The sequence below is a fragment of the Rhipicephalus sanguineus genome, chromosome 4 (genome assembly GCF_013339695.2).
Source record: "Rhipicephalus sanguineus isolate Rsan-2018 chromosome 4, BIME_Rsan_1.4, whole genome shotgun sequence".
NCBI classification, from domain to species: Eukaryota; Metazoa; Arthropoda; class Arachnida; order Ixodida; family Ixodidae; genus Rhipicephalus; species Rhipicephalus sanguineus.
The window spans coordinates 9,313,788-9,339,796 of record NC_051179.1 but is presented as its reverse complement, the minus strand read 5'-3'; the positions used below and the strand labels follow the sequence as shown (position 1 = coordinate 9,339,796).

At 46.8% G+C, this 26,009-nt stretch overlaps 1 protein-coding gene across 3 annotated transcripts in view; it reads left to right on the top strand.

Annotated features, from left to right (window-relative positions):
* Positions 1-26,009, top strand: part of LOC119389344 (LIM domain kinase 1) — a 74,648-nt gene that overhangs the window by 15,933 nt on the left and 32,706 nt on the right. For all 3 annotated transcript variants that reach the window (XM_049414404.1, XM_049414403.1, XM_049414405.1), the window contains exons 5-8: positions 4,871-5,011; positions 10,384-10,484; positions 13,019-13,169; positions 13,407-13,685. In XM_049414404.1, coding sequence (XP_049270361.1) covers positions 4,871-5,011; positions 10,384-10,484; positions 13,019-13,169; positions 13,407-13,685 — 672 coding nt within the window. The remainder of the gene's footprint in view (positions 1-4,870; positions 5,012-10,383; positions 10,485-13,018; positions 13,170-13,406; positions 13,686-26,009) is intronic.

Below are 26,009 nucleotides of genomic sequence, written 5' to 3'. Positions count from 1 at the left end.
GGCGCGAGTTTTAAACATACAGACAATGTTGTACATATACGGCGAAAACTCTTCGGTGCCTGTTAGGTGATGCCGTACATGTACGGCGTAAACCCACAAAGTTAAAAATTTCTCAAGGGTAATCAGGTTAAGATACGCAGTGCATTGCTTATCTTTATTTTCCTCTTGGTTCTCATGCCTGCTGTGGTGCTTTAATGGCAGGAGCATAATCCTTTTTAGATTTTTATTGAGCCTCATTGGATTTAGAATGAAGGTAGCCTTTATTATCTTATGTCCAGTCTTCAGTTGTTCGTGTCAGCTGTGATGTTTTAATGACGGCAACATTATATATATATATATATATATCTCCTTCAGGCGCGAATTATGATGCACTGTCTGCAAATGTCTCAAATTCGCACAACGTAATTCTAAGGCACTCAATACTACATTCCAAGAAAGAAAATAGTCATATGCTGTTTTTTGTGAGTTTTGCTAATTAAACTTAATGAGAGGATAATTGAATATTTAATTACTCAGCAGTCAGTCATGTTCCATTTTTATATAAGAATAAGGAAATTGTTGGCTTAAAATGCATGCGCAATTTGTTTTTGGCTGCGTTCATTTCGTGCGGAGAAAAATAATACTTATGACGTTGGTCCTGGAATGTGGCACGTCGAACAACCCGTCGAACATCGTAGTGCCTTCACCAAAGTGATCGGTTATGGTCATACTTAGCACATTGAGGTTAAGTCAAGACACGTTGACCATGCAGAAGGTTCAGTTGATGCTATGCGCAATGTATCTTGCCCTTTCTTTCCGACTAGTCCAAAAAACTGGCAAAAACAAGTTGCGTCCACATATGTGGATGTTGCGCCCGAAGGGGATATATATATATATATATATATATATATATATATATATATATATATATATATATATATATATATATATATATATATATATATATAATTTGTTGTAAGTCTGGTCGGTTCATCAATATCCAATGCTTATTAAAAACCATTGGAATTTATGTTTACCAGAAATAAAAAATTTCAATTAACAGTGATGTTTGACCCTAGAAATCTGCTCTAAAACTAACTTCCATTGCTCCAAAACTCCCGTTTTACCGCTCCAAAGCTGCTCCAAAACAGCAATATTCCTGCTCCCTGAGCTGCTCAAAAAACGAAAGCCCGTTTCCACCCCTGGCACAGATTCTAAGGGCTGATTGTTAACTTTGAACTCTTGTTTTTGTTTGCCTGTCTGTTGAGCACTATCTTTGTCTTCAGCATTCAGCCCTACATTAATGCTTTCTTGGTTTAGGTTTTCAGTAGAGCTGTGCGAATAGCAAAATTTTGGGTGCGAAGCGAATTCGAATATTGAAGTGTGGGTGCGAATCAAATCTAATATTTTTTTAATATTTCTCTAATATTTCAAGAATATTTTTCAAATACTTCGAAGCGAAATTGCAGAAAAAAAGTTAGAGAGGATTCCTAAGCATATTCTTATGAGATAGCAACATGAGTGTTCCTTTTCACTAGGTCAATGAAGCACTGGCGGGGTGGTGTTTCATAAGTTGTCTTATCAAGAATGAGGCAATGTAGTGGCTGAATTGTATTTATGTGCATGATTTGGTGCAACCAAAGTGTTGCCGGCAACACTTTACACGTGATAGGCAAAGATGCCATTTCCTCAGCCTCTCCTCCTCTTTCAACTTCTGGAAGCCCAATTGATGTGGCGGACAAGGGTATGCTCCCTTCAAGTCCGGAGTTCCAAATCTGTCTCGTAGACATCGATATATAAGAACATGTGACATTTTGGATGCTAAAAAAAGCTTCGGCTTCCGGTTTTTCGGACTTGCACAAATTTCAGGTCCAAAACAGCATTAATTGAGCCCCCACCTCTGCCACATCTTTCATCTCCATGTTGGAACCAACGTTTTCTTGAGTTAATACATTTGCGACCGTAACGGAGCTTGAAAGACAGCTTTGCCGCAATGCCGTGGTGTGATGAGCTGAAGCATATTGAAAAGCTAGGGACCACTTCCAATCGGACGTTGACTGTGTCTTGGCAAAGTTCGACCGTAACTTTGAAAGGCAGCTTTGCCGCAATACCGGGGTGTGATGAGGCGAAGCATATTGAAAATCTAGGGACCACTTTCCACCCTTGCTGCTCCCTTATCCCTCTTATCTATTGAATAAAGTTTTTCAATCAATCAATCAATCTCTTGGCAAAGTTCGACCGTAACGGAGCTTGAAAGGCAGCTTTGCCACAATACGAGAATTAATGAGGTGAAGCATATTGAAAATCTGAAGGCGTCACTTTCAATTGGGTGTTGACTGTATTTGCTTTTGGGAAGTTCGAATAGCTGGAATAGTAAAATTCCAGTGCAAATCGAATCGAGCAGCAAGCACTATTAGAAAAATATTCGAAATTTCGAACATTCGCACACCCCTAGTTTTCAATCATTTTCTGCAATTCATCACCACATTGCTGAAGAGCAATATGTCATCTAGAAACTGCAGATTGCTGAGATATTCTTTGTTGATTTTTATTCTTATTTCTTCCCAAACTAGCTTGCATACTTTTTCTAAGCGTGCAGTGAATAACACCTCCCCCCCCTTTTTTTAATTGCAGTTTTGTTTTTCTTCTGGAGAAGCAAAGTAGCTGTAGGTCTTTGTAGAATTTGCTGCGATGTTTGCATATACAGTAGAATCTCGCTTATATGATCGTGGCTCACACGGCTTTTGGGATGATACAAATTTTTTTGTGGTCCTGACCAAGGCCCATTAGCCCACAATGGACTGGATTACAGTTGTTGTAAACCAATTTTGACGCCGCAACGTTTTATACAAATGTGCGCTGCCCACGCAGCCGTGGAAGTCACAGCAATCATGTGCAGGCACAATGAACTCAAGCGCAAGCATGGGTGCTGTGTTGCCTGTTTGGTTTCGCTACAGTGCACGGGTGTTGTGCGGGAAAGCGTACCAAGCTTGGGAGGGGAGTATCGAGCAGTCACAGGACACAGCACATTATGTCTCTTAATTACACCCACATGCATGTGGAGTTGTAATTTAATTACGAGTACCAGAGTGGTCACTGATGTCTAACACTCGCAGTCGTTCAGGGTGGCCTACGACATTGCTGCGGCCCCTGAGATAAAATGTGTGTCTGTTTTCTTCTGTCATACACTATGCATACAGTAGCGTACTAATTTTGCACACTAGTTTTCCACGTTTTTGTGGTGATGCGAATTCCGGCTGAATTTCGACATCAGGCAAAACCGCACTGAATAATGAATGAGAAGCGGATCTCAAGAAAATTTCGGGCAGCCGGATGTCGTGGATTAAAGTAATTTAGGCCTTTCCACAGTAAAGCAAGGAGCAGGGAGTTGATTTCACCTATTGTGATATTTTATATAAATGTACATATATGTGTGCATATATTTACGTTGTTAAACATGGTAAAACTACTCTCGCTTAGCGACTTTAAAAGTTGTGTTCTAAAATGTGTTTCAAGCAACTGCTCCAAAAGGCTGATTTGTTGCTCCCATCTAAGTTTTTAGCTGCTCCAAGAAGCTGCGCCAAAGAGTTCATCACTTCACTGTAACTGCGCTCATAGGGTAAGCCTTGAGCAAACCTGCCTTCACAAACATTGTCCAAGATGTCCATGTGTGGCACTAAACCTTGCTATCGCTGACCGTGCTTCTGCCTGTGTATGAAACTGCGAGGTTTTTGTTTTTGTTTTCTTTTTTTAATTTTGAATAAGGACATTGTCACTGATGTTTTTTAATGTTTCGAAAGTATGCTGGTAATGACCATACTGTGAGTATACATCCCACACTCCACCACTGATGATCAGTGTCTTGGTATTGTGAACTGCGTGAGCAGCTTTCATGGTGCACCTGTGCAAGGTCTTCTGAAGTACTGGAAAAAAAAGAACTTTTCCATCATTTAACAAATTAGCCGGCAAAATATTATTCGTAACACTTCAACTTGCACAGGTTCTTACAACTTCCTTTTCTTGAAGATGTTCAATTTGCTGCGGCCTTCATTGAACACTCTTCTACTTTCTTTTTGAATTCTACAATACTATTTAATATCTAAATTGAATCTGCAGAAACTTTTGATATCTGTTCTCTTTAGGGAAGGAAGTTTTATTCTTTAGTGTGTTGCATTGTCAAGCGTCATTGTCAGCCTGGGAGTATTTCGGGGAACGTGGGAACTATTGGGAAAACTTGGGCAATTCGGAATCGTCAATGTGGTAGACACCTTCAAAGACTTGACACATGTCTCTCGAGATTGTAACAAGAAAGGTATGAGCTTATGTAAAGCCATATTGAATGTACAAAGGCTTAATTGTTACCCGCTTTTCATCCATGCATTTTTGTGTAATGTGCATTTCCGGCTGGCGGGTCATATGCATTCTTGAGGCAATGTGGTGGTCCTAACAAAAGGCAAATCCCATTTGCTTGACTACTGTAGTTGTCGCCACTATTTGTATCCCTCAATGTGTTACATGTCTGTATGGCAGTGAAGCTTGTTAGGGCGTTTGTTCCCTTGAGCACAAATAAGAAAATTGCTGATCAGCTATCCACACATCCACGCCTAGCTCATTTTTCCTCATTCACTTGCACTACGCTTTGGATTTAATGCCTCTGCTTCACAAGATGTGCCAAAGGAGCTGTTTAGTCGGCACAACTATTTCCAGTGATAAGTTGTCTTGCCTTAGTTCAATGGTATTGCCTTCCACTTAAGTGCTTGTGAAAAGCAAAAAAAAGGACCTTGTAATGTTGCCAGATTATGAAATTATGGGCTAAACAAGCAGGGCGGGGTGGGGGGGGGGAGGTTTTGGTCACTGTCAATTCACAGATCAATTTGCGTTTTTTTTCCAGGTCGAAGAGCTCATCAAGTCAACGAACAAGGTGCTGCATCTGACCATTGAGCATGATCCAAGCAATGTCCCAAAGTGTCCTCTTCTCTGTCCTCCCCGAAGAAAAGTTTTGAGTGACAAGGAAAGGCGGTACAAAAGAAAGGTTTGTGGTGTCCCCAGTGATATCCATTGAAGTGTAGGTTCATGCTTGGGAATTTGACCTCCAAAACTGTCCTGTGCTGGATATCTCTATCTTATGTGGTAGCACCAGTACTAGTGCAATTTCAAGACTTCAATTAATGGCACTGGAACATTTCTGTATTCAAACTAAATTTTTCTAGTCTCTAGTGTCATTTTTCTACTGCAAGAATACCTAGGTCACCTTGGCACTTTGGAGCTATCAGCGGCCACACCGAGTAAATGGGGCAGGTTAGGTGCCAGCTGGTATGAAAGTAGACACCAACAATAGGGAATCAGTCCCGAGATGCTTACGGGCTGCGTTCATGGGCCGTCCAGAATGGCGGTCCACAGGCTGTCAGCCAGCATCTACCAAGAGCATTTGCCATGTTCTCTGCTTACTGTAGTGGAAGTTCACGTTTAGACAAAGAAAAAGTGCATACCGAATTCTGTCAGCGCAGTCTTAATTGTCATTGTGGGAAAATCTCATACTTGCGGTACCATATCGTGTGTGCTTACGATGAAGTAAATGCGATTCCCTTTGGAATCTCCATAGAGCTCCACATAGTACAGTCAATCCCGGATATATTGAACTCGAAGGAGATCGCGAAATAGTCCGATATATCGATAATTCGAAATATAAAATATGTCCATGTAAGTGTTACCTTGTAACGCGGCGAGTCTCGGAGTGGTTTCCATAGTCTGTGCCAAGCAGGAGCTTGCCGACTTGCGCAGAATATAAAAAAAATACACGAAAACAGCCGCACTTTATTTGGCATGAAAAAAGTCCGTGACCTTGGATTGCTTCTTTTTGTCAGCCATGAATTTCATGAGGCCATCCTCAATATTGCTGAGGCCCTCCAGATAGCCAAGTCCTGCACCTTCCATTGCGCCACAACAGCGGCGAATGAGGCTAAATGCCGATGCAAGTTCTGCAGCGGTGCAGGGTTGCTTCGAGGCGTCGTCAGCATCATCATTGCTGCTCAGGTCCGCCTCATCGGCACCAGCGACGTCGGCCACGATTTCAGCATTGGTGAGGTCCGAAACTGCTTGTACGTCGTAACCAGCGCTGACGAAATCGCGTGCACTGGCCCCATCGGCGATGGCACCAGGAAACGCTGAGAGTTGTCGAAAGTCGTTCTCGAGGCACCCCATGTCATTGTCTGCTGTGATGTCGCTTTCGAAGTCGTCAGGTGACGCTAGAAAGCCAGCTTTACCAAAGCAGTTTACGACTGTGGTTTTTTTTTCCACATCATTCCATGTCCCAGTCATCATCTGGATCGCTCCAAGGAGGTCGATTTTCAGTTCGACCCCCAACCGAAGGTTTATCAGGAGCCGTTGCACCAGACGTCGCCTGTATCCGACCTTGAATGCTTTGATGATGCCTTGGTCGAGAGGCTGCAACCTTGCCGTGGTGTTGGGCGGCAAAAACTTGACAGTTATCCTTTTCAAGTGGCTGACAACGTGGTGCGCGGAACAATTGTCCACCAGAAGACAAATGTTTCGATCCGACTTCTCCAATTCGGCATCCCATGCGCAAATCCATTCGGAAAAAAGGTCCCGCGTCATCCACGCTTTCTTGTTGAACGCGTATCGGACCGGGAGGCTCTTCGTGTTCTTGAAGCAGAGCAGCGACTTGCTCTTGCCGATAATGAACGGCCGCAGCTTGCAGGAGCCATCCATGTTCGCCGCGAGCAAAATCGAGACGCGCACTTTGCCCATCTTTCCCCCATGACACGAGGTTCCTTTCAAGTCCAACGTCTTGTTCGGCAACATCTGCCAGAACAGCGCCATTTCGTCGGCGTGGAATTTCCATATTTATTCGAATCTAGGCCAATAGTTTTTTCGGAATTTCTTTGTATCAAACTCCAGGGTCGGCTTAGATTCTAGGATTTTAAAAAACGCGCCATTTTTCATTGAGAAAAGTGTTGCAAAACTAGCGCCACCTAGACAGTATTGTAGCCGTTAGTAGCCGAGCCAACACCTGGCTTAAGTAAGCACGCGAGGCCGCCATTTTTATCTTTGTGGCGAGTATTGAGGCGAGCCATTCGTCAGTTCGAGTCTCGCTTCGAGTGGGCTGTGTGTGGCGTAGCTCAATGGCGCCAAACGAGCGTAGTCATTATAGTGCGGCGTATAAAAGGAAAGTTGAGCTAGCCGCGAACTCGTCCTCCAACGTTCAAGCCAGGCGGGACTTTGGAGCGGACGAAAAGAACGTTCGTTGCTGTAGGGGCCAACGGAAGAAGTTCTTCGCGTGCGCCGCAACGAGGATGGCTTTTACCGGTCCACAGAAACGCCGTCACTCTGAAATGGAGACGGCATTGGCCGACTTCGTTCGGACTCAGCGAGCAGCTGCCCTTCCAGTGACAACGGAAGTGCTCCAGGCGACGGCGAAGGCATCACTGTCTCAGTTGGCAGGCTGGGTGGCTGCAGCGTAGGACGACATCCCAGGAACTTTGATCGTGCGCTCTTTCAAGAAGTGCGGCATATCAAATGCGCTTGATGGCACCGAGGATTGCGCACTGTTTGAGGACAGCGACAAAGAGATCAGCGACGACGACTCGGAATGAGTGCGGCATCTTGATGATGAACCAACTGCTCCGTTTCATCTTCATATTTTCAATAAATGTTTTCTCTTTGTGAATTTTACCCGGCCTACATTCGAGGTAAGGTTTTTTCTTTTTTTTCGGGCTTCGGACTTTAGGGGGTCGGCTTAGATTCGAGTAATTACGGTATCCGACGGCGCAAAGTTGTCGCAAATGTTCGACCACTTCTCTGTGTCCTGGCTTTTTGTCGCGCCGCTTTCGCCGGACAGGGTCTTTCCAACGATGCCGTAGCGAGTCTTGAAGCGTTGCTGCCAGCCGGTGCCACCAGTGAAGCCGTCAACCCCCAAGGCCGCAGCAAACCACTTTGCTTTTTCCATCAGCATCGGGCCGTCAATAGGAATGTTTTTCGCCCGAGTCTCCAAAAACCAGGCGTACAGCGCTTTCTCAACATTGTCGTACGCAGGAACACGCACACGACAAGCCTGAGAACGGCACGGCTGAGCAGCCTTCGCCTTTACATCGGCTTTGTTCCGCAGAATCGTGCTCAGCGTGCTCCGAGGAATGCTGAATGCTTCTGCGACCGACGACTTTTTTTCTCCAGCCTCCATGCGCCGAATGATGTCGGTTTTGGTCGCCAAATCCAAGTTCTTCCGCTTCTTCGCGTCCATGGCGACCAGGGTCAACAGATACCGCGCACACCTTGGTCGCGCGCAAGCAAGCACAAGTCGGAAGTGGGAGCGGCGAGAGGACACTATCGCAGCTCGTTACACACAACCAACAAAGCAACCTGCGGCACGTGCTGTCGAAACATGCTCTCGGCGATGGCAATGGCACTTGGGCTTCCGCAGCAGGCAGCCGCAACATTGATAAAAAAAAAAAGGACGAAAAAAAAAAAAACGCCAGGGGTGTACTGTTCTCAAAGGCATTCGAGATCTGAAATAGCCACCGCTGCATGGGGCGCCGACGGAAATGGATCTCAAAGGCTCTGCTTTTGGGGATTGCATGCTTGAGTGCGTGGACGCGGTCACATTTTCGATGCGTGCGCATGAAGAGGGTCCGTAACTTTTTTGGAACGCGACTGAATTGCGGTCATTATCACGGCTCCGGCGCGGCGCAGTGTTCGATATATCGAATGCGTCGGCGTACGAGTGTTCGATATACGTGCACACGTGCCCTATATTTTTACATAGGTTTTTCAAGGGGATTTTTCAGTTGTTCGATATAGCCAATAATTCGATATATCCGAGTTTGATATACCCGGGATCGACTGTATTTAGAATCTTATTGCAACATAGTCGTGCCAAAAAATGTGTCAGAGTATCGTAATCCAATTTTTTTTTAAATGTCCATTAAAGGCCAAGTACAGTGCTCATGGATTGAAATGCAATCAATTCGGGCTAACTAGTGCACATACTTTTATTTCGACTGTCTTCAGCTGGTGTCCTATTGGCATAGTTTCAACTTGAATGCTTACATCGTGGCCAACGTTACCTTTAGTGGCCAGATTTGTAACGAAATTACATGGTCATCTTCTGCAGTTGTGCATACCAGTCATTATACTGAAGGTTTTGATGTCTTGTTTTAACCAATGAGCAGTTCACATCGCTTCTGTGACGCTCAGTGCAGCACATTGAATACATCGTTGAGCAACACTGGTCTTTCTCACTGACATGCGTAGCTGTGCTCAAGCAGTTGTGCACTGTCACTTTTGCATTTGTCTCTCCCTGTCACTGTGGCATGCTGCTCAGTCTGTTGACCCTACGCGTAGCTTCCAACTGTTGTTTTCATGGCTGCCAATAAGCTAGGTAAGATTTGTACCGCTGTGCACATGAAGAATGAGCGAGTAAAGGACAAGAAGCGGACTGATATTTGTTTCGTAAAACACACCAACAAATTCACGGATTGGTGTACGAGTGTGGTGTATAAGGTCCTTTTCAGCTGCGGCCGCTTCTACGTAAGGCAGACGGGCTGATGCATCAACCAGAGATTGTTGGAACATAAGAGATGGCTAACAGGAGGCTCACCTTCTAATCTATCTTTACATTGTCGAGACTGTAAGTGCACGCCAAAATTCGATGAATGCGCAGTGTTGTACCGGCATAGAAATGAAGAAATGCGCCTGATAATTGAAGCATGGCATATCGAGAATAGTGGTAGTGCATGCGTGAGCCAACCGTCGATTAACTTGCATAAAGATGAAATCAAATGCCTTAACAGTTATGTTCCACATAGACCGCCACGCGTGCCGGATTGATAGGTTCGCCTGTTGCATGGGCATCCGCGATAAGTTTTCGTGCCTTCTTTCTTGTCTCTTCAGTTGTTAGTCGGCGTTTATGGTGTCCTGACTTCTTTCTTGTGTCCGTGTTTGCACGCCCTGCCTTTTTAGAATGAATACTTACCAACTAGCTCAGCTCTCTGTTATTTGAGCGTATCGTTGCAGCTTTGCTGCGATTGCCATGGCACTGTAGTTGCGAACAAATGTGGTTGTGCTTGTAATGCCACTGCAAAGAGCTTCATAGACTCTGCACCAGTTGACAACTTTGGTGGTTTCTGCCCAAAGAAGTATTGCTAGTTAGGCTTGCTGATGGGGCTGACAAGATGGGAGCTTTCATCGTGAATATAATGTGCTTGAAGTTCATACTGCAGTCTACATGCGAGGTCAGGGATGGGAACATGTCCAAGCTGGACTGTGTGGAATCTCTTCTGTTGTGGTTTGACATTTGTTGCATCTCGCATCCCTTGCAGCAGTGTGCATTGGCATCTCGAAAGCTTTTCTGTAGGACAGGAATAATTTGCACACGTTTTATGCTTGCAGGATGAAGGTGTCATGGGCACAAGTGGCACGAGGTCACGCCAGCTGAAGAGATCCAGTGGTGGCAGGGAGCGCTCCTCATCTCTTCCCCGTCTACTAGTCAGGTGGCTTATCATCTTGTTAACAGTGCATGCGAAAAATTTCATTACACAGTTGCTCAAACATCCGGAAAAAAACCCTTAAAGGGGTGATGCCACCAAATTTGTGGCTTGCGCGTTCTTTGCTGTAAGCGTTTCCTATAGCTCCAGGAAGCATGACGCACGCACCAAGATTCATGTATTCTCGCTAAATAATTTATATCGCCTTTTGATGTGGACAACTTTCGGTTTCGGTTTCTGGGCGCCGAGGTTGGGCAGTGACGTAGAAGTGTAGGAGGCGTGTTCACGTGACCACACAAGGCTGTGACGCACCTAGCCGGGAAGCGATCGAAACTCGGCGAGTGATGTAGCAACCGATGCTTTGCTGGTACTATAGTGAATTAGAATATATTCTAGTACACTACAGCCGGTACGTTCGTTGCGGAAGTGGCGGAGGTCCGGAGGTCACTCACGTTACTATAGCAGATTTGGTGTGACGTCACTACAACTTTCGTTGCCCATCCTACAGATCTACGTCATTGTTGGCGCGCTAGCGATGGGTTTCGATCGAGAGAATGAGCGTTTAGGTACACTTTGGAAGTGAATTAAAATATATTCTAAACGTTTGCTGTGTCCGACCCTTCGTGTGGAATGTCCTTGCATAGAGAGGAAACCCACAACAGGTTTATTATAGCCTCGAAATTTAGTGGCACCACCCCTTTAAGGCAGTTTGAAGTGGTAGTGACTTCATTTTGAAGAAATACGGTGCAGCAGGGGTGAGACAGCTGCCCATATTGCACATTTTTGATAAGATTCCGTTTTCCTGCGCCAAGCTGCTCCAAAAGCATAAAAATCGCACAAATTGCGCCGAACTGCTCCAAAGCAGCCTCAAAAGTAAGAATTTTGATGCCCACGTAAGCTTCAGGGGGGACAAAAAGTCTGTGAGTTGACAACATGATTTTCCAAGCAGCGCCAGGAATACCAAGAAAATAAGATGTTCGCAGAACATATAGACGCGCCCAAGCGTGTTTCTTCTATGCACCTTTCTAGTCAAGGCTCCCATGGTGCCGCCATAATCTCCTCTGGATTGTTGTAAATATGCATGACCCCACAAAAATGTGCTGCCTTGCCCCGAGCGTGCTGCTACTACTCGCTAGGCTTTGTGTTCTGGCGCTACTGTCGCTTAGCGAAAACTATCGAGTGGCATGCATTGCAGGGTTGACTCTCAGGTTCTTTGTTGTGCGTGGTGTGTTGCTCCAGGCGCTGCAGTTTTCGTGTTGACGCTGCTGCGTGTGGTCACCTATGCGTGCATTTGCCATGGACGAGTACCTTGTTGCGTCAACGCGGCGTCAACTATCTTACTGGATGCTCTAGCGCGTGGCTTCTCAAACTGGGTTCCGTGGAACCCAGTGGTTTCGTGAAGGACATCTTACGGTTCCGCGAGCAGCCAGAACGAATGCAACCCGCTCCCGCTTTACACCCATTAGCAACTAATTTATTTATTTAGATAAGCAAGTTTGCTTTGCATTTTGCATTTAACGAAGCCGTCGCGCCACATGCGAATATCGGTGTATGCGGGTAGCGGGAGACCCATGTGGTAGGAGCACTAAAGACTCGTCTAGTGTGCGCCATGAAACTTGCATGATTTGCGGACCCGTGCTGACTGAACGCATGGAGCACTGGTAATTCATGCTTGTGAGCGTTCAAACCAGTTCAAACGACATTAACAGGCGTGCCGGCGCTTTATTCGTGATTCATGACACGTCGGCTTTCAGGTGGCACAGTTTTCATACACAGTGATTTGCCACTGCTCAGTTTTGTAATCAAAACGCGCAACGAGCGCTTTAATATGCGTAAGAGGCGTCGCTTCATGCCGGCTGTGGGCTACACGAGCATTTAGGCTTAGCTTTACGACTGGTGTATTGGTCGATGGCCATTTCATGCCGTTTTGCATGCGGCTCCTGCTCATGCCAAAATGATAAAATTCTGGGCGAAATCTCTTTAAGTTGTCGGCGCCAAAAATTCATTATATCAAGGGTGTCTCATGCTGCCACTTTGTTACATAGAGGTCGCAAATACACGTGCCTCTATGGAGTAACGGCGGGGAATAGAAAAACTTCGTTATATTGAGGAATTCGTTGTATGGAGGTTCGCTATAGGCAGGTTTAAATGTATTTATGCACTCTTACAATAATGATTGGCTGTTTTTGCACGAGAGCCATTTTTTCACTTACTTAGTGACCTTGTCATGCACTGGTTGCTGAGTGGTTGATTGCAATGACAAAATATAATAATAATAATATCTCGGGTTTAACGTCCCAAAACCACGATATGACAATATACGTCAATATATTTTCGCATCACATTTTAAAAAAAGTGCATTTGCAAGACAAAGATCACCATTGTAGTTGTGTGGTCATGTTGTAAAAGAATTATTATAACAAAAGCACATATTAATTAATATCCTGCCTGTGTCCTGTTCACGCTTTTTAGTACCAAGAAATGTCCATTACGTGCAAATAAAGGTAGAATCTCTAAGTAGACATTTCTGGGCTTTTCAGTGATTCATCTGCGAGTGGCAGCCAGCCATCTTACGACCTCAGCCGAACCAAGTCATTCCGCGTTGAGCCAAAGAACCAGAGGATTTTCCGGGCATCAGACCTGGTCCAAGGAAAGCTCTTGGGAAAAGGCTTTTTTGGCCAAGTGTACCTGGTAAGCTTTGCAAGCATATAGGATATTAAGCAGTATTCTTGGCTTGTGTGCAAGTGGTGCAATGTTACAATGTGTGTCAGCCTTGTGTATTTCATGTTGATGCTAGGCAGCAAGGATGTTTATGATTAATATATGGTACCACACAACGCATGCCTCCTTAAAGTTGCTTTGTAGGCTGTGCTGAGCAAATAATGCTGCACTACCGACACAGCCTGTGTTGGATGTGTTGGGAACCAGGTGACCCACCGTGAGACAGGCGAGGTGATGGTGGTCAAAGAGTTGCATCGGTTGGACGAGGAGGCCCAGCGAAACTTCCTCAAAGAGGTGGCCGTGCTGCGTTCCCTGCACCACGAGAACGTGCTGCGCTTCATTGGTGTGCTGTATCGAGACAAGCGCCTGCACCTGGTCACAGAGTATGTCAGTGGGGGATCCCTGCGCAGCCTGCTCCACGACTCGAGTGAGCCCCTGCCCTGGCTGCAGAGGTTGCGCCTGGCCAGGGACATTGCTGCAGGAATGGTGAGCTGCTTGGAACAATTCTGGGCAACTTTGATTTGAAGCGTCGAGTTAGACCATGTCTGTTTCTCGCGAACGATCTGGTCACGAGAAATGGGGTCTTTCTTTTTTTTTCCTCACGAAGTGTTCACACCTCAAGCTCAGCACTGCAATCACTGGCCGTTTTCGCTAGCACCGATGGTGCAGATCACGTAGTTGTTATTGCAATGGCAATTACAGTCAGCTGCCAATTGTTTGGACATGCCTGAAAATTTTAGCACTTTCGCAGCACCGCCACAAACCCTATAGAGCCAGTGTATAAGAACGTCTGAAATTTCAGGTGCTGAAACTCTTCGAAGTCTGATATTTCAAACTTTCTGCTCAATCCGCTGGTCCGAAACAGCAATTGAAGCCACCACCACTGCCGCATTGTTCATCTTGAACCAGCACTTTTGAGAGTCGAATTTTCTGTGGCTGCAGTGAAGTCCAAAAGTCAGCTTTGCCGCAACGCCACCGTGTTATGGGGTGAAGCGTGCCAATAATTTGAAGGGGCCACGGACTTGGCACAATGTAGCTAGAGAGGTTAGAACGCTTTGTGCGGCGATGCGATTACGAATAAGCACCAGAAATGCTTGGAGGCACAATGGCAGCAAAAGCACCAATATGATTTAATCGCTGAGAACCCTATTACAATATGTGTCTTCAGTTGACTGCTCGGTAGTACATGTGGCGTGGCACAGTTGTAAGCTTTCTGCACGCTTTAATAGGCGACAGCCCAAACACGTCACACTGGCATTCACTGCTGCTTCTTCATGCGACAGCTCTAAGTGCGCCGCACAGATGCGTTGCTCTCAGGAATGATGTCAGGAACGGAGTGGACACTACAAACACCCACTGTAAACACGTGCATACAGTACAAGTGCCCCAGCAGTGACAGCGTGAGCTTGGGCAACAGGTTGCACACAACTAGGAAAGATCGGCTCCTGGCAGGAGGAAATGCTGCATTTCGATGAAGTGGTGGAGATTTTAGTAGAGCTGTGCGAATAGCAAAATTTTGGGTGCGAAGCGATTTCGAATATGCAGTAGACTCTCGTTAAACGGAACCTGAGGGGACCAAGAAAATATGTTCCATTTAACAGGAGTTCCCTTTACTGAAAGAAGAACAGGGTTGCATTATTCATGTACGAAACCAATCATATTGGAGGCAGTTGTTCCATTTAAGCAGAAGTTCCATTTAACAGATTTTCATTTACTGAGAGTCTACTGTAGAAGTGTGAGTGCGAATCGAATCGAATATTTTTCGAATATTTCTAGAATATTTTTCTTATACTTCGAAGTGAAATTGCAGAAAAAAATGTTAGAGAGGATTCCTAAGCATATTCTTATGAGATAGCAACATGAAAGTGTTTCTTTTCGCAAGGTTGATGAAGCACTGGCGGGGTGGTGTTTCATAGTTGTCTTATCAAGAATGAGGCAATGTAGAGGCCGAATTCTATTTATGTACATGATTTGGTGCAACCAAAGTGTTGCCGACAACACTTTACATGTGATAGGCAAAGATGCCATTTCCTCAGCCTCTCCTCCTCTCTCAACTTCTGTGGAAGCCCAACTGATGTGGCGGACAAGGATGTGCTGCCTTCAAGTCTGAAGTTCCAAATATACCTCGTAGACGTCGATATATAAGAACATCTGAATTTTTGGATGCTAAAAAGCTTCGGCTTCCGATTTTGCGGACTTCCTGCCCAAATTTCAGGTCCAAAACAGCATTAATTGTGCTCCCACCTCTGCCAATCTGTCCTCTCTATGTTGGAACCAGCGTTTTCTTGAGTTAATACATTTGCGACCGCAGCGGAGCTTGAAAGGCAGCTTTGCCGCAATACCAGGGTGTGATGAGGTGAAGCATATAAAAAAAAAAAATCTAGGGACCACTTTTAATCGGGCGTTGACTGTCTTGGCAAAGTTCGACCGTAACGGAGCTTGAAAGACAGCTTTGCCGCAATACCGGGGTGTGATGAGGTGAAGCATATAAAAAAATCTAGGGACCACTTTCAATCGGACGTTGACTGTGTCTTGGCAAATTTCGACCGTAACTGAGCTTGAAAGGCAGCTTTGCCGCGATACCGGGGTTTGGTGAGGTGAAGCATATAAAAAAAAATTTAGGGACCACTTTCAATCGGACATTGATGATGATGATGACAAACTTTATTTATGTACAGGGAAAGCTCCTGTGGATTGCCCCGTAGGGGCCTTGCTGATGGTTGGGGCCCTTAGTCCAGGGCTCCGCTGGCTCTTGCCATCTGCTCTGCTCTCTGAACGAGCCTGATCTGGTCGTCGAGGGCCGGGCTGGACAGCAGTGCCTCCCATTGCTCACATGTGGTGTTTCATGTTGTGGTGTTCGAGGTTGTGTAGTGTGCACTCCCACCTAATGTGGTACAGGGTTGGTGTGGCCCCGCACCATGGGCATTCATCCCTGTAAGATGTGGGGTGCATGCGGTGTAGTGTGTGTAGGTTTTTCCGGTTTGGTGTAGGTTCCGGTGTAGGTCCCGGTTCCGGTGTAGGTTCCGGTTTGGAGTCTACGCCATGCAGTGGTCTCGTCGTAAGCTTTTGATGAGGTGGTGAATACCGTAGGCATCGCCCTCTGTGGTAATTCAGTATTGTGGCGTACTGGAGGTCAACTGGCTCCGGGTCCTCTGCAGTTGATGTAAGGAGCGCTCGGTTGTGTACGAAGCCTCGAGCTGCCCGGTCGGCGTGCAGGTTACCCGTGATGCCAGAGTGGCCTGGTATCCATATGGCGGTCTGTATGTAGGAGCCGTCCTTGCCTTCCCTTGGTATTTGTGCAAGGGCATGTGCGGCAGGCACACCAATTCTGCCTTGCAGGAAGTTCCTGCAGGCCTGCTGGGAGTCTGTGAGTATTGTCAGCGGCTCGTTTGCATGCAGGCCTTCGCGGATGGCAAGTGCGATGGCCAGCTCTTCGGCTTCTGTGATCTTGCAAGGGCGGACAGAAGCTCCAGAGGTTATGTGGCCTCGGCAGTCGCATACCACTGCCACTGCTCCTTTAGTCGTCGTCCCATACATGGCGGCATCCGTAAAACGGGCTGTAGTTTGGAATCGATGGGTTTTCTGGGAGTATTGGGCCCTTGCTCTCCTTCTGCCGCTTTGTAGGTTGGGGTCCATGTTGCGTGGAATTGGGGCAACGTGATAGCCCTCCCGGACATGACGAGGTATCTCGCAGGTTTCCTGGGCTCTCGTTATCGAGGCTTAGAATCCTAGGGTTTTTAGGACCTTCTGGCCCGTGCGAGTACGCTCAAGTCTGTTGTTGTGAGACGTGAAGGGCTTCAACAAGTTCGCTGAGGGTGTTATGAAGCCCCAGTGCCATCAATTTCTTAGTGGATGTACTCGTTGGCAGACGGAGAGCAGTCTTGAATGCCATTCTCAAGAGGGTGTCGGCCCGTCTGGTCTCAGATTGTGTGAGATTATAATAAGCTAGGCTATATGTTATTCGGCTTACCACCAGGCTTCGAACAAGTCGAAGGGTGTCTTCTTCCTTCATCCCTCTTTTCTTAGATGTCACCCGAGATATCATGCGTGATATAGCCTTGACGCTGGTTTGGAGGAGCATAAGGGTGTGGGTGGCTCGTTGGTTACTCTGCAGCCACATGCCCAGAATCCTGATCAATGGTTTCTCTGGTATGAGGTTTCCATTGAGGTATACCTCAAGTTTTTGTGATGGGTCTGTGGAGGCTGCGTGGTTACGTCTGCTTCGCCATACACGTAAGATTTCAGATTTCTCTGGGGAGCACTGTAGACCCCGCTGGCTGACATATTCTTGGATGATGTGAGCTGCAGTTTGCAGGCGCTCTTCCTTTTCAGCGAGTGATCCTTTTGTGGTCCAGAGTGTCATGTCGTCTGCATAGAAGGCATGTCGGAGCCCTTCTACCTCCTGCAGTTTTCTGGCAAGGCCGACCATGGCTACGTTCAAGTCTGTTGCTACGACCATGGCTACGTTGAAGAGCGTGGGTGATATTACTGCTCCTTGCGGCGTGCCCTTGTTGGGAGGTTGGTATGCAGGAGTCTGGAGCTCTCCGATCTTCAACTCCGCTGTGCATTGGCTTAAGAAGCTCTGAATGTACTTGTATGTTCTTTCACCACAGTTGGTGTTTGCGAGCCCCTCCAGTATTCCTTGGCGGCTGATGTTGTCGAAAGCCCCTTTAATGTCGATGGCTAAGAGGACGTGTTCACCGTTGCGGGGAACGTTGCTGAGAACCTCTTCCTTGAGTTGTAGTAGTACGTCTTGCGACGACAGGCCAGCACGGAAACCGAACATGGTGTCGGGCAGGTGCTTATTATCTTCCAAGTGCTTCTGCAGTCTTGTGTTTATGATTCTTTCGTACACCTTGCCGAGGCAGGATGTCAGCGAAATGGGTCTGAGGTTTTCGATTGCCAACTTCTTGCCTGGTTTGGGGATCATCATTATTCTTGCGTGTTTCCACATCGCTGGCACCGTGCCTTGTTCCCAATGTTGGTTGATGAAGGCCGTGAGTGCAGAGATAGACTTGTCGCTGAGATTTCTTATCATGGCGTTTGTGATGCGGTCTGTGCCCGCCGCCGTGTTACGGGTAGTAGCTGCAATGGCCGCTCTCATTTGATTTTCAGTTATAGGTTCATCCATTGTTGGGTTCGGTTGTCCCACGTATGATGTTGTGCATGGCTCTGAGGGAGCAGGATCTCCATATCATTTGGTCTTGATGGCGTCGACGAGGTCTTGTTGGCTGCCTGGGTAGGTGTGTAGTAATCGCTCCAGGGCCTTGTGTCCCTCTCCTTTGGTCTTGGTGGGGTCGAGGATGGCTTTGAGGATGTGCCATGTCTTGGCTGTACCCAGGGTGCCGTCCAGGGAGTCACAGAATTTATACCAGTTCGCCGATGCGAGTTGCATGGCGTATTCTTCCGCTTCCGCTGTTATTTTCGCTATGCGTGTCCTCAGTTTCCTATTGTTCTCCTGCTTTTTCCAGCGGCGGGTAAGCCCTTGTCTGGCGTCCCACAGATGTAGTAAATGGGAATCCACCTCCGGGATTTCTGTTGTTCTGACTATTTCTTTTGTGTGGTGTTCTTTTTGTCGACAAAGTTTGTTGCACCAGTCTTCCAAGTTTGTGATTGTCTCTTCGTCCTGTTGTTGGGCTTCCCTCATTTTTTGCCAGTCAGTTAATTTGGCTGTGCCAATATCCCTGCATAGGCGTCCGGTCTGTAGTGTTATCTTCAGTATGTAGTGATTGCTTCCCAAGTTTTCGAGTGTGTTGTGCCATTCGGCTCGTGTAGTTTGTGTGATGAAAGTGAGGTCGGGTGTTGTGTCACGTGTTACGCTGTTTCCCTCCCTTGTCGGTGTGCTTGGGTCTGTGATGAGCATGAGTTGACACAATTCCATCGTTGTCTCTAGCTGGAGGCCTTTCCAGTCACGGCTCTGGTATCCCCATAGCATGTTCTGCGCGTTGAAGTCGCCCATAATGACTAATGGGTTTTCTTTGGCGAGGCAAAGGGTGTCTCGGAAGAGTTTGGCAATGGTAGCCCGCCTTTGACGTGGGGGACTATAGATGTTTAAAATGAAAGCACTTTATTTCTGGTTGCCTTTGTAGACGAGTTCGAGGAGTACATGCAGTACGTCTATGTCGTCGTCCAGTTTATGTTGTATAGTTGTGCTGTTTTTATCCACGAGCGTGGCTACCTTCCACTTGTCATCTTGACTCAAGTGATATGCTTCATATCCCTGAAGTGTTGGTCGGGTACCGATCTCTTGTAGGGCGATGACCCCTGGTGGCCTTGAAGATTGAGCGATCAGTTGTGTCAGCAGCCCTTTTTTCCTTCGGTACCCGCGGCAGTTCCATTGCCAGAGTTCTAAGTTTTCTTTGACTTGCTTGCGTGGTCTAGGCATGTTTAGACGTGGTTGCTTTTGTTTGAGTCTGGGGTATGTGGTTTGATCCTGTCGTAGAGGTTATCTTGTGGAGGTTCTGTCGTAGTCTATTGCGTAGTTTCGTGTGGTGAGTCTTGTCTTTGGCCGTGCTGTCTTTAGGTGCTTCTATTTCTGCAACTGCTGCCTGTGTGCCGTTAAGTGCAGTCTTTGTCAGTTGTCCCAGCTGAGTGCGAATGTCGTCCATGAAGGCCTGCATCTGGGTGCGGATGGCCTCGAATTGGTGCTGGCTTGGTGTGGCCCTGTTTCCTGTGGTTTCTGTGTGAGTTGTGTCGCTAGTTCTTTGAGGTGTCTGTTTTCTTGTGCGAGTGTTTGTACCTGTGTTTTTATGCTTGCGAGTTCCTGTTTGAATTTTGCGGATGGTGGAGGCTGTTGGTTTTGGTGTGAGTGGGAAGCTGCTGCTGTCCGGCTTACCCTGTCTTTGTTGGTGTCGATCCCCGTGGGGGAGGCTTCCCTATTCTGTTGGTGCTGCGAGAACCCGTTGTCATCGGGTGCTGTGGTGGTTGCTGCCTGCTTCTGGTGCTGGGGCATCGACCTCGATCGTCGTTTGGGTGACTGGGATTGAGGCCTGGGTTGTAGGCGTGAGTGGGACTTAGATCTCGAACTGGAAGCTGGCGGAGACCTGTGGGCACTTGGCGGCTCAGTGATGGCAGGTGGCGGAGATCGGTGGGCACTTGGCGGCTCAGTGGTGGCAGGTTTTCGCCAGGTCTGAATGCGCTTTAGTTTGTTTTCACACTCTTTTGCGGCTGTGAGATGGGGCCCTCCACACAGGGCGCACTTCGGAACGCAGGTGTGACCGGCTTCTGGGTTTGGAAGATGGCAAACATCGCATGCTCGAGCCGTTGGGTTGGGGCATACGTCTGGTCGGTGTCCGGGGGTTCGGCAGATGGGGCAGAACTGCCTTGTCGGCTGGTAGCATCAACAGGGCATCTCCCCTCCATAGAAGTAGACCAATTGAGGCAGTTGGGGGCCCTCAAAGTGGAGCAGTGCCGTCTGCGATTGTCCGAGCATGCGGGCTCGCACAATGCGAACTCCATGTGTGCGTACCCGAAGATTTGCTAGAAGCTCTTCTTTGCTGGTGCCCGCGTCGATGCCGTGCACGACACCTTTAGACAGGTCTTTGGGTGTTGACAGATATACCTTCACAGGGTGTGGCCGTTCCTGGAAGGTGAGGCGTAATTTTCACGAGGGTAGCCGCCGTAGCTTCGTGAGGGGTGCTCACGATGATGACGTTCGACCCGCGTCTCAGGCAGACGATCAAGTCTTCCCCCTTGCATGCTGACGCCCATCCAGTGGCTTGGATGATCGCCTTGGCCACCTGATGGGAACGCAGTTCTCGAACGATCAGCCCTGGGCTCGGGCGAATTATGACCTTCAGGTCAGTGCGCGGGAGCAGTGGCGCGCGTTGGCGGGGCCTACTCCGTGCGTCTGCGTTGTCGGGAACTTCTTCGGCATGCTCGCATGGCTCACCGTTGTCTGGCGTCCGGGTTAGGGCTAGCTCTGCCGGCGTGGTTTTCGATGTAGAAGTGCGCTCGCCCGGTTCCTATTCGCTAGAGATTTGTTGTTTTCACAGGCGGCGTCGCCGATGAAGGGAGACGACCGTTTGCCATTGAGATTCTTGATGCATGAGCTGTTCCGGGAGTACGAGAGACGGCCCCGGCGAGGCCTCCTTCATTGGGGCATCTTCTTGTGTCTTGGGCGCATCCTCCATATTTTCTGTGGTGTTTAGTAGAAGGGCGACGTTGTCCGGGTTTCGGGTGATCGCAGCGACCAGGGTTGGGTTGCCTCCGCGGCTCACGAACGACGCATCGGCCGCCTGTGGGTCTCCGTCGCCCCGGCGTTTGGTGTAGGCCTTCCCGTCGGCAGCGCCCAGCGGGTTGGGGCTCTCGTTGCTCGTAAAACTTCGACTCGCCCAAAATTTTGGTTCAATTGAGTTGCCTGAACGTTTACGATGGCACTCCACTCATCTCAGTGGTGTCCGGGAATTTCAACTGCTTGGGAAGTTCAATAGTCGCGGAGACGACGCGACGAACACAGCACCTCTGCCGCCATCTTTTCTAGCTACCGGACCACTTCCAATCGAACGTTGTCTGTCTCTTGGCAAAGTTTTCTCGGACGTTGACTGTGTCTTGGCAAATTTTGACCGTAAAGGAGCTTGAAAGGCAGCTTTGCCGCAATATGAGAGTGTAATGAGGTGAAGCATATTGAAAATCTGAAGGGGTCACTTTCAATCGGAAGTTGACTGTGTCTTGGCAAATTTCAACCGTAACGGAGCTTGAAAGGCAGCTTTCAAGCTCCGTTTACTATTCGAATAGTTCGAATAGTAAAATTCCAGTGCGAATCGAATCGAATAGCAAACACTATTCGAAAAATATTCGAAATTTCGAATATTCGCACACCCTTAGCACTTCGTTTACACATGCACCTGCATCGGGGAAATCTGGACCAGTTGTCTGCTCTCCAGCTACAGCATTCGCGTTCTGCATCACTTGTATCGGCAACACTCATCATGAGATGTGAATTTTCAATCGGTGGTTGGCACATAGATAAGTGGGTTTCCCGGCAGGTACCGAGTGTGTTCGCAAGAGCCTGTGCTAGCACCAAAATGCCTGGTAAGCTTACCGGCAGGTCTTCAGAGCTATTTTGGACATGGCTGTGGTCATTTGACCGTTTGAGTGAAGTAAGGAAGTATGAATTCGTTTTTTCTGACTGTCCGATTTTTGGGACGATATTGTGATTCCTAGGAGTTGACTGGTGGGGCAAGGGTGCACCTCAGTGCTCTCCTAACCTCTGGAGAGGGAGAGCATGTGGCCCATGCGTGGCACATAAGAATCCTGGCACATTGGCGCACTATTGAACCGAAACTACGACGCAGTGTGGTCAGGCAGAGCTTTGTATTCTGCATTGCACGTGCCTTACCTCAACGCCCAATTCAGTATTTTCGTTATTTCCGCTTGTCAAGTTACAAGCACGAGCAGTCGTAGATGTAGTAGCAGCATAGCATTAAATACAATAAGCTCTGAATTTTCTTGTGAGCCATTGCGATCGTTCAAGAAACAGTTGTCACTAACAAGTTTTAAGCAATCTCAATTGGTGAGATAAAAGACATCCCTGCTTTGCTAAGGGATATTGCACAACCCACTCTATCATGATCCCAAACTTGAAGAAAGCTATTATGTTTTTGTATAGAATTCATTCCCAGCGAAAGCAATTGGAACTTCGTTACAGGCACATTTACCATATATTATTTTTATTTTTTTTATTTTTTTCGGTAAGGGCACTGCTGCAGCATGTTTGCAGCTGAGCCATATTTTTTTTCTAGCGGCCCGCAGTTGCTAGCCGCACTGCTATTAACTTTATAAATCAATTTTGTGGATGTTGTGTAATATTGCCAGCTTGGGCAAATTTTGCTGAGTCAATGTGTAGCAGCGATTACGCTGTAATTGAGGGTCTTTCTGTTTGATTCAGCACATGATGTCGCGAAATAAAATGTGGCTACAATAAACGTATGTGCCCTGATTGAGGTTTTTACCTTGCTTTCATGCGATTTTAGACCGCAGCTGCTGTGATTGTGTGACTTGCAGTTGTTTTCAATGTTGCACATTCATCAGACTGAGTCAAGAGCAAATAAGTAGTTTGGTTTGGTGAACGGGATAGCATCGGTGTCGCACCCCTCTGGTTAACCCTTTGAGGGTTGATTTTTTTCCGCGAAATGCATCCCAAAAATGTGCATTTTTTTTATTGCTGAATTAAATTCTTCAGACAAATCTATTTAAGAAAAAAAATTGTCTAAAATTTTTTGGGGTGACCGTAAAGTAACAAAAAAATTGGTGTTGTTACATGCACGCGGTTTTTTCATGAGTAACAGCAAGATAATTTCTTTAAAAATCTGTACGACTGTTAAAAAATGGTCCATTGCAATAAACTTCTGTGTAGTTCATAGACATATAAAAATAAGTGCACGAAGTAGCGTCAAGTGGAAACACTGAAGGAGAAAAGCCACTTTTTATCCAGTCAGCATCGTCTCCCCACGCACGCTTTTAAGATGTAGCACCTCGTATGACGGGCTGACATTTACTGAATCAGATTCTGATTTGTCAGTCGAGCGGCAATTCAGAGGAATCGCCACTAGGCTCATTTTTGCGGCCGAGAAACTGGCGCGCACTTCCATAATGCAAGCAAATTGCGCGGGTGAGCGCACTGAGGAAAATTGTGTAGTTGTGAGCGCGTCTGGAAAGCAAAAACAAGTTCGAAACCTATAATAATCATTCATCTTATCGCCAATGAAATGGAAGCGGTTTTTGCGAGTCCCCGAAACAGGAAACGCAACCACAGCAGCATCGTTTGTGTCAGTCAGCGTCTGCATGGAAATGGGCATAATTGCGTACCAGGGAGCAATAAACGAGTTAGTAACAAATCCGTCACCTTTCAAAAGATTTTATACCAGAAAGCCATCGTTTTTGAGGGCGCTTTAAGTGGGAACCGGCCGAAGGACGAAACCGGTACTAGCCGGCGCACTGCTGTAGTAGAGTATAAAATGAAACGGAGAGGCATCGGCGCAAGAAAAAAATACCGCGTCTTCCCGCAGTGTGGCAGCACATGCCAAGCAAGAGAAATTATCAAAAAAGGCACGCGTTTTAAACATACAGGCACGACATATGTACATCTTTGATCGTCTTTTGGCTGTTTGGGATGACGCACATGTACGTCTTTGACCCTCAAAGGGTTAACACATGAGGTTTCCACGACAAGCCTGCGCTGTTGCTTTTTCTTTTTTTATGTGTAACATATAGCTCTGTGAAGAGGAATTTCACCAGCACGGCATCAAATCGTCCGATATCAGTTTCAACAAAATTTTTTTTACATCATTGAGATTAGTTTTTTCGTACTGCCATGTAAAATATGGGGCACAAAAAACAGCCAACACGGACTTAGAAGCTCACAGTGACGTTTATTAACATCCGCATGAGCCCAGAACGTCGAAGATGGTTCCCGATTTTCTTCCTCCTGGTCGAACGAGCCCACGCGCTCGCTGGCACAAAGCTCGTCTTCTTCTTGCGGGCTGAACACGGGAAATTCATCAGCCATATTAGTGTAACATTCTTGCAGCATTTTCTGTTTAAAGATGAATTCATCGATAACTATATTATTGCAATAATATAGTCACCGATAATATAGTCACAGCGATATGGACAGTCTCAATGGGTTTTTGCCGTCGCCGTCATGTCCTTCCGGTATGAAGTCCAAATCGATAAAATCCCCCGCATCGCATCGTATGTTCTACCGCGGCTAAAAGCACGCGAGCGGGGACGACAAATGCAGCCGAAGCAGAGATCAAACGAGCCATCCCGTTTCCGTCGTCGTTCGAAGGGTGCATGCGATAACATCACCCTGCTCAGGAGACCTCCCGTCGAAGCAGACAGGAAACGGCACGCCCTTCTTTAACAGGCATGAAAAAAGACATGAGGAGCAACTTTAAACTTTGAATGTAAGGGCGCGGTAGCGATCGCTGGCGCGCGCGCTATCTCGAAAGCCATCACAGCAGGCAGTACCCTTCTATGTGCTGCGCTCTCAATGTGAAGTGACTATGTGGAGAGCATCGCTCCCTGGAGCAGCCGCATTCTCTTACACCAGCATTTTGTAGTTATGTGAGATCAAATACAAAACAGTTAGCTGCCAGCCTCACTTCAATTTGTTGCTATCGCATTCATTGCTTCGCCTTTGCGGTGAAACTGTAACTTTTTTTGCATTAACGGTCATATTTCAGTTTAACATAGTTTTGATATACAATGGAATCTCGATGATACGTTTTTCACGGGAACCGGAAAATAAAACATATTATGCAAAAATCGTATTGACCAAGGAGGTTAAAGAAATGGAAGAAAATATGGATACTTTGTCAGCAAACGACTTTTAGTGAACAACATTGACGTAAGTGGTCAGTTTGCGCTGCACTTTCTTTTTTCATCATTGGACGCAGCGGCCACGCGTGGCAGCGATATTTTTGCCGCAAAACCCACGGTGCTGCGGCCTCAGTGGCTCTTCAGCATGCAAATCGTGGCTTGTTGAAGCTCGGTTTGAGCTAGTGTACCAAAGAATAAACATAGGATTTCTAGATAGATCGGCCAAGACCCACTTTCGTGGTCGTATTATCCAATTTTGGGCAAAAATGTGATCGTATTAAATGCATGAAAATGCATTATTTCCAAGGTACGCTGGCCAGGAATAAAAAGAAAAACGTATTATTCAAAATCGTATCAACGAGATTACACTGTAATGGGGTATATTACCCATTTTACCAAATTCGTTATATCAAGGTTCAACTGTACTGCTAAATTTTCCAAGTTAAACATGTAGAAAAGAAAATGTGGTACGCCCTTTTTATCATT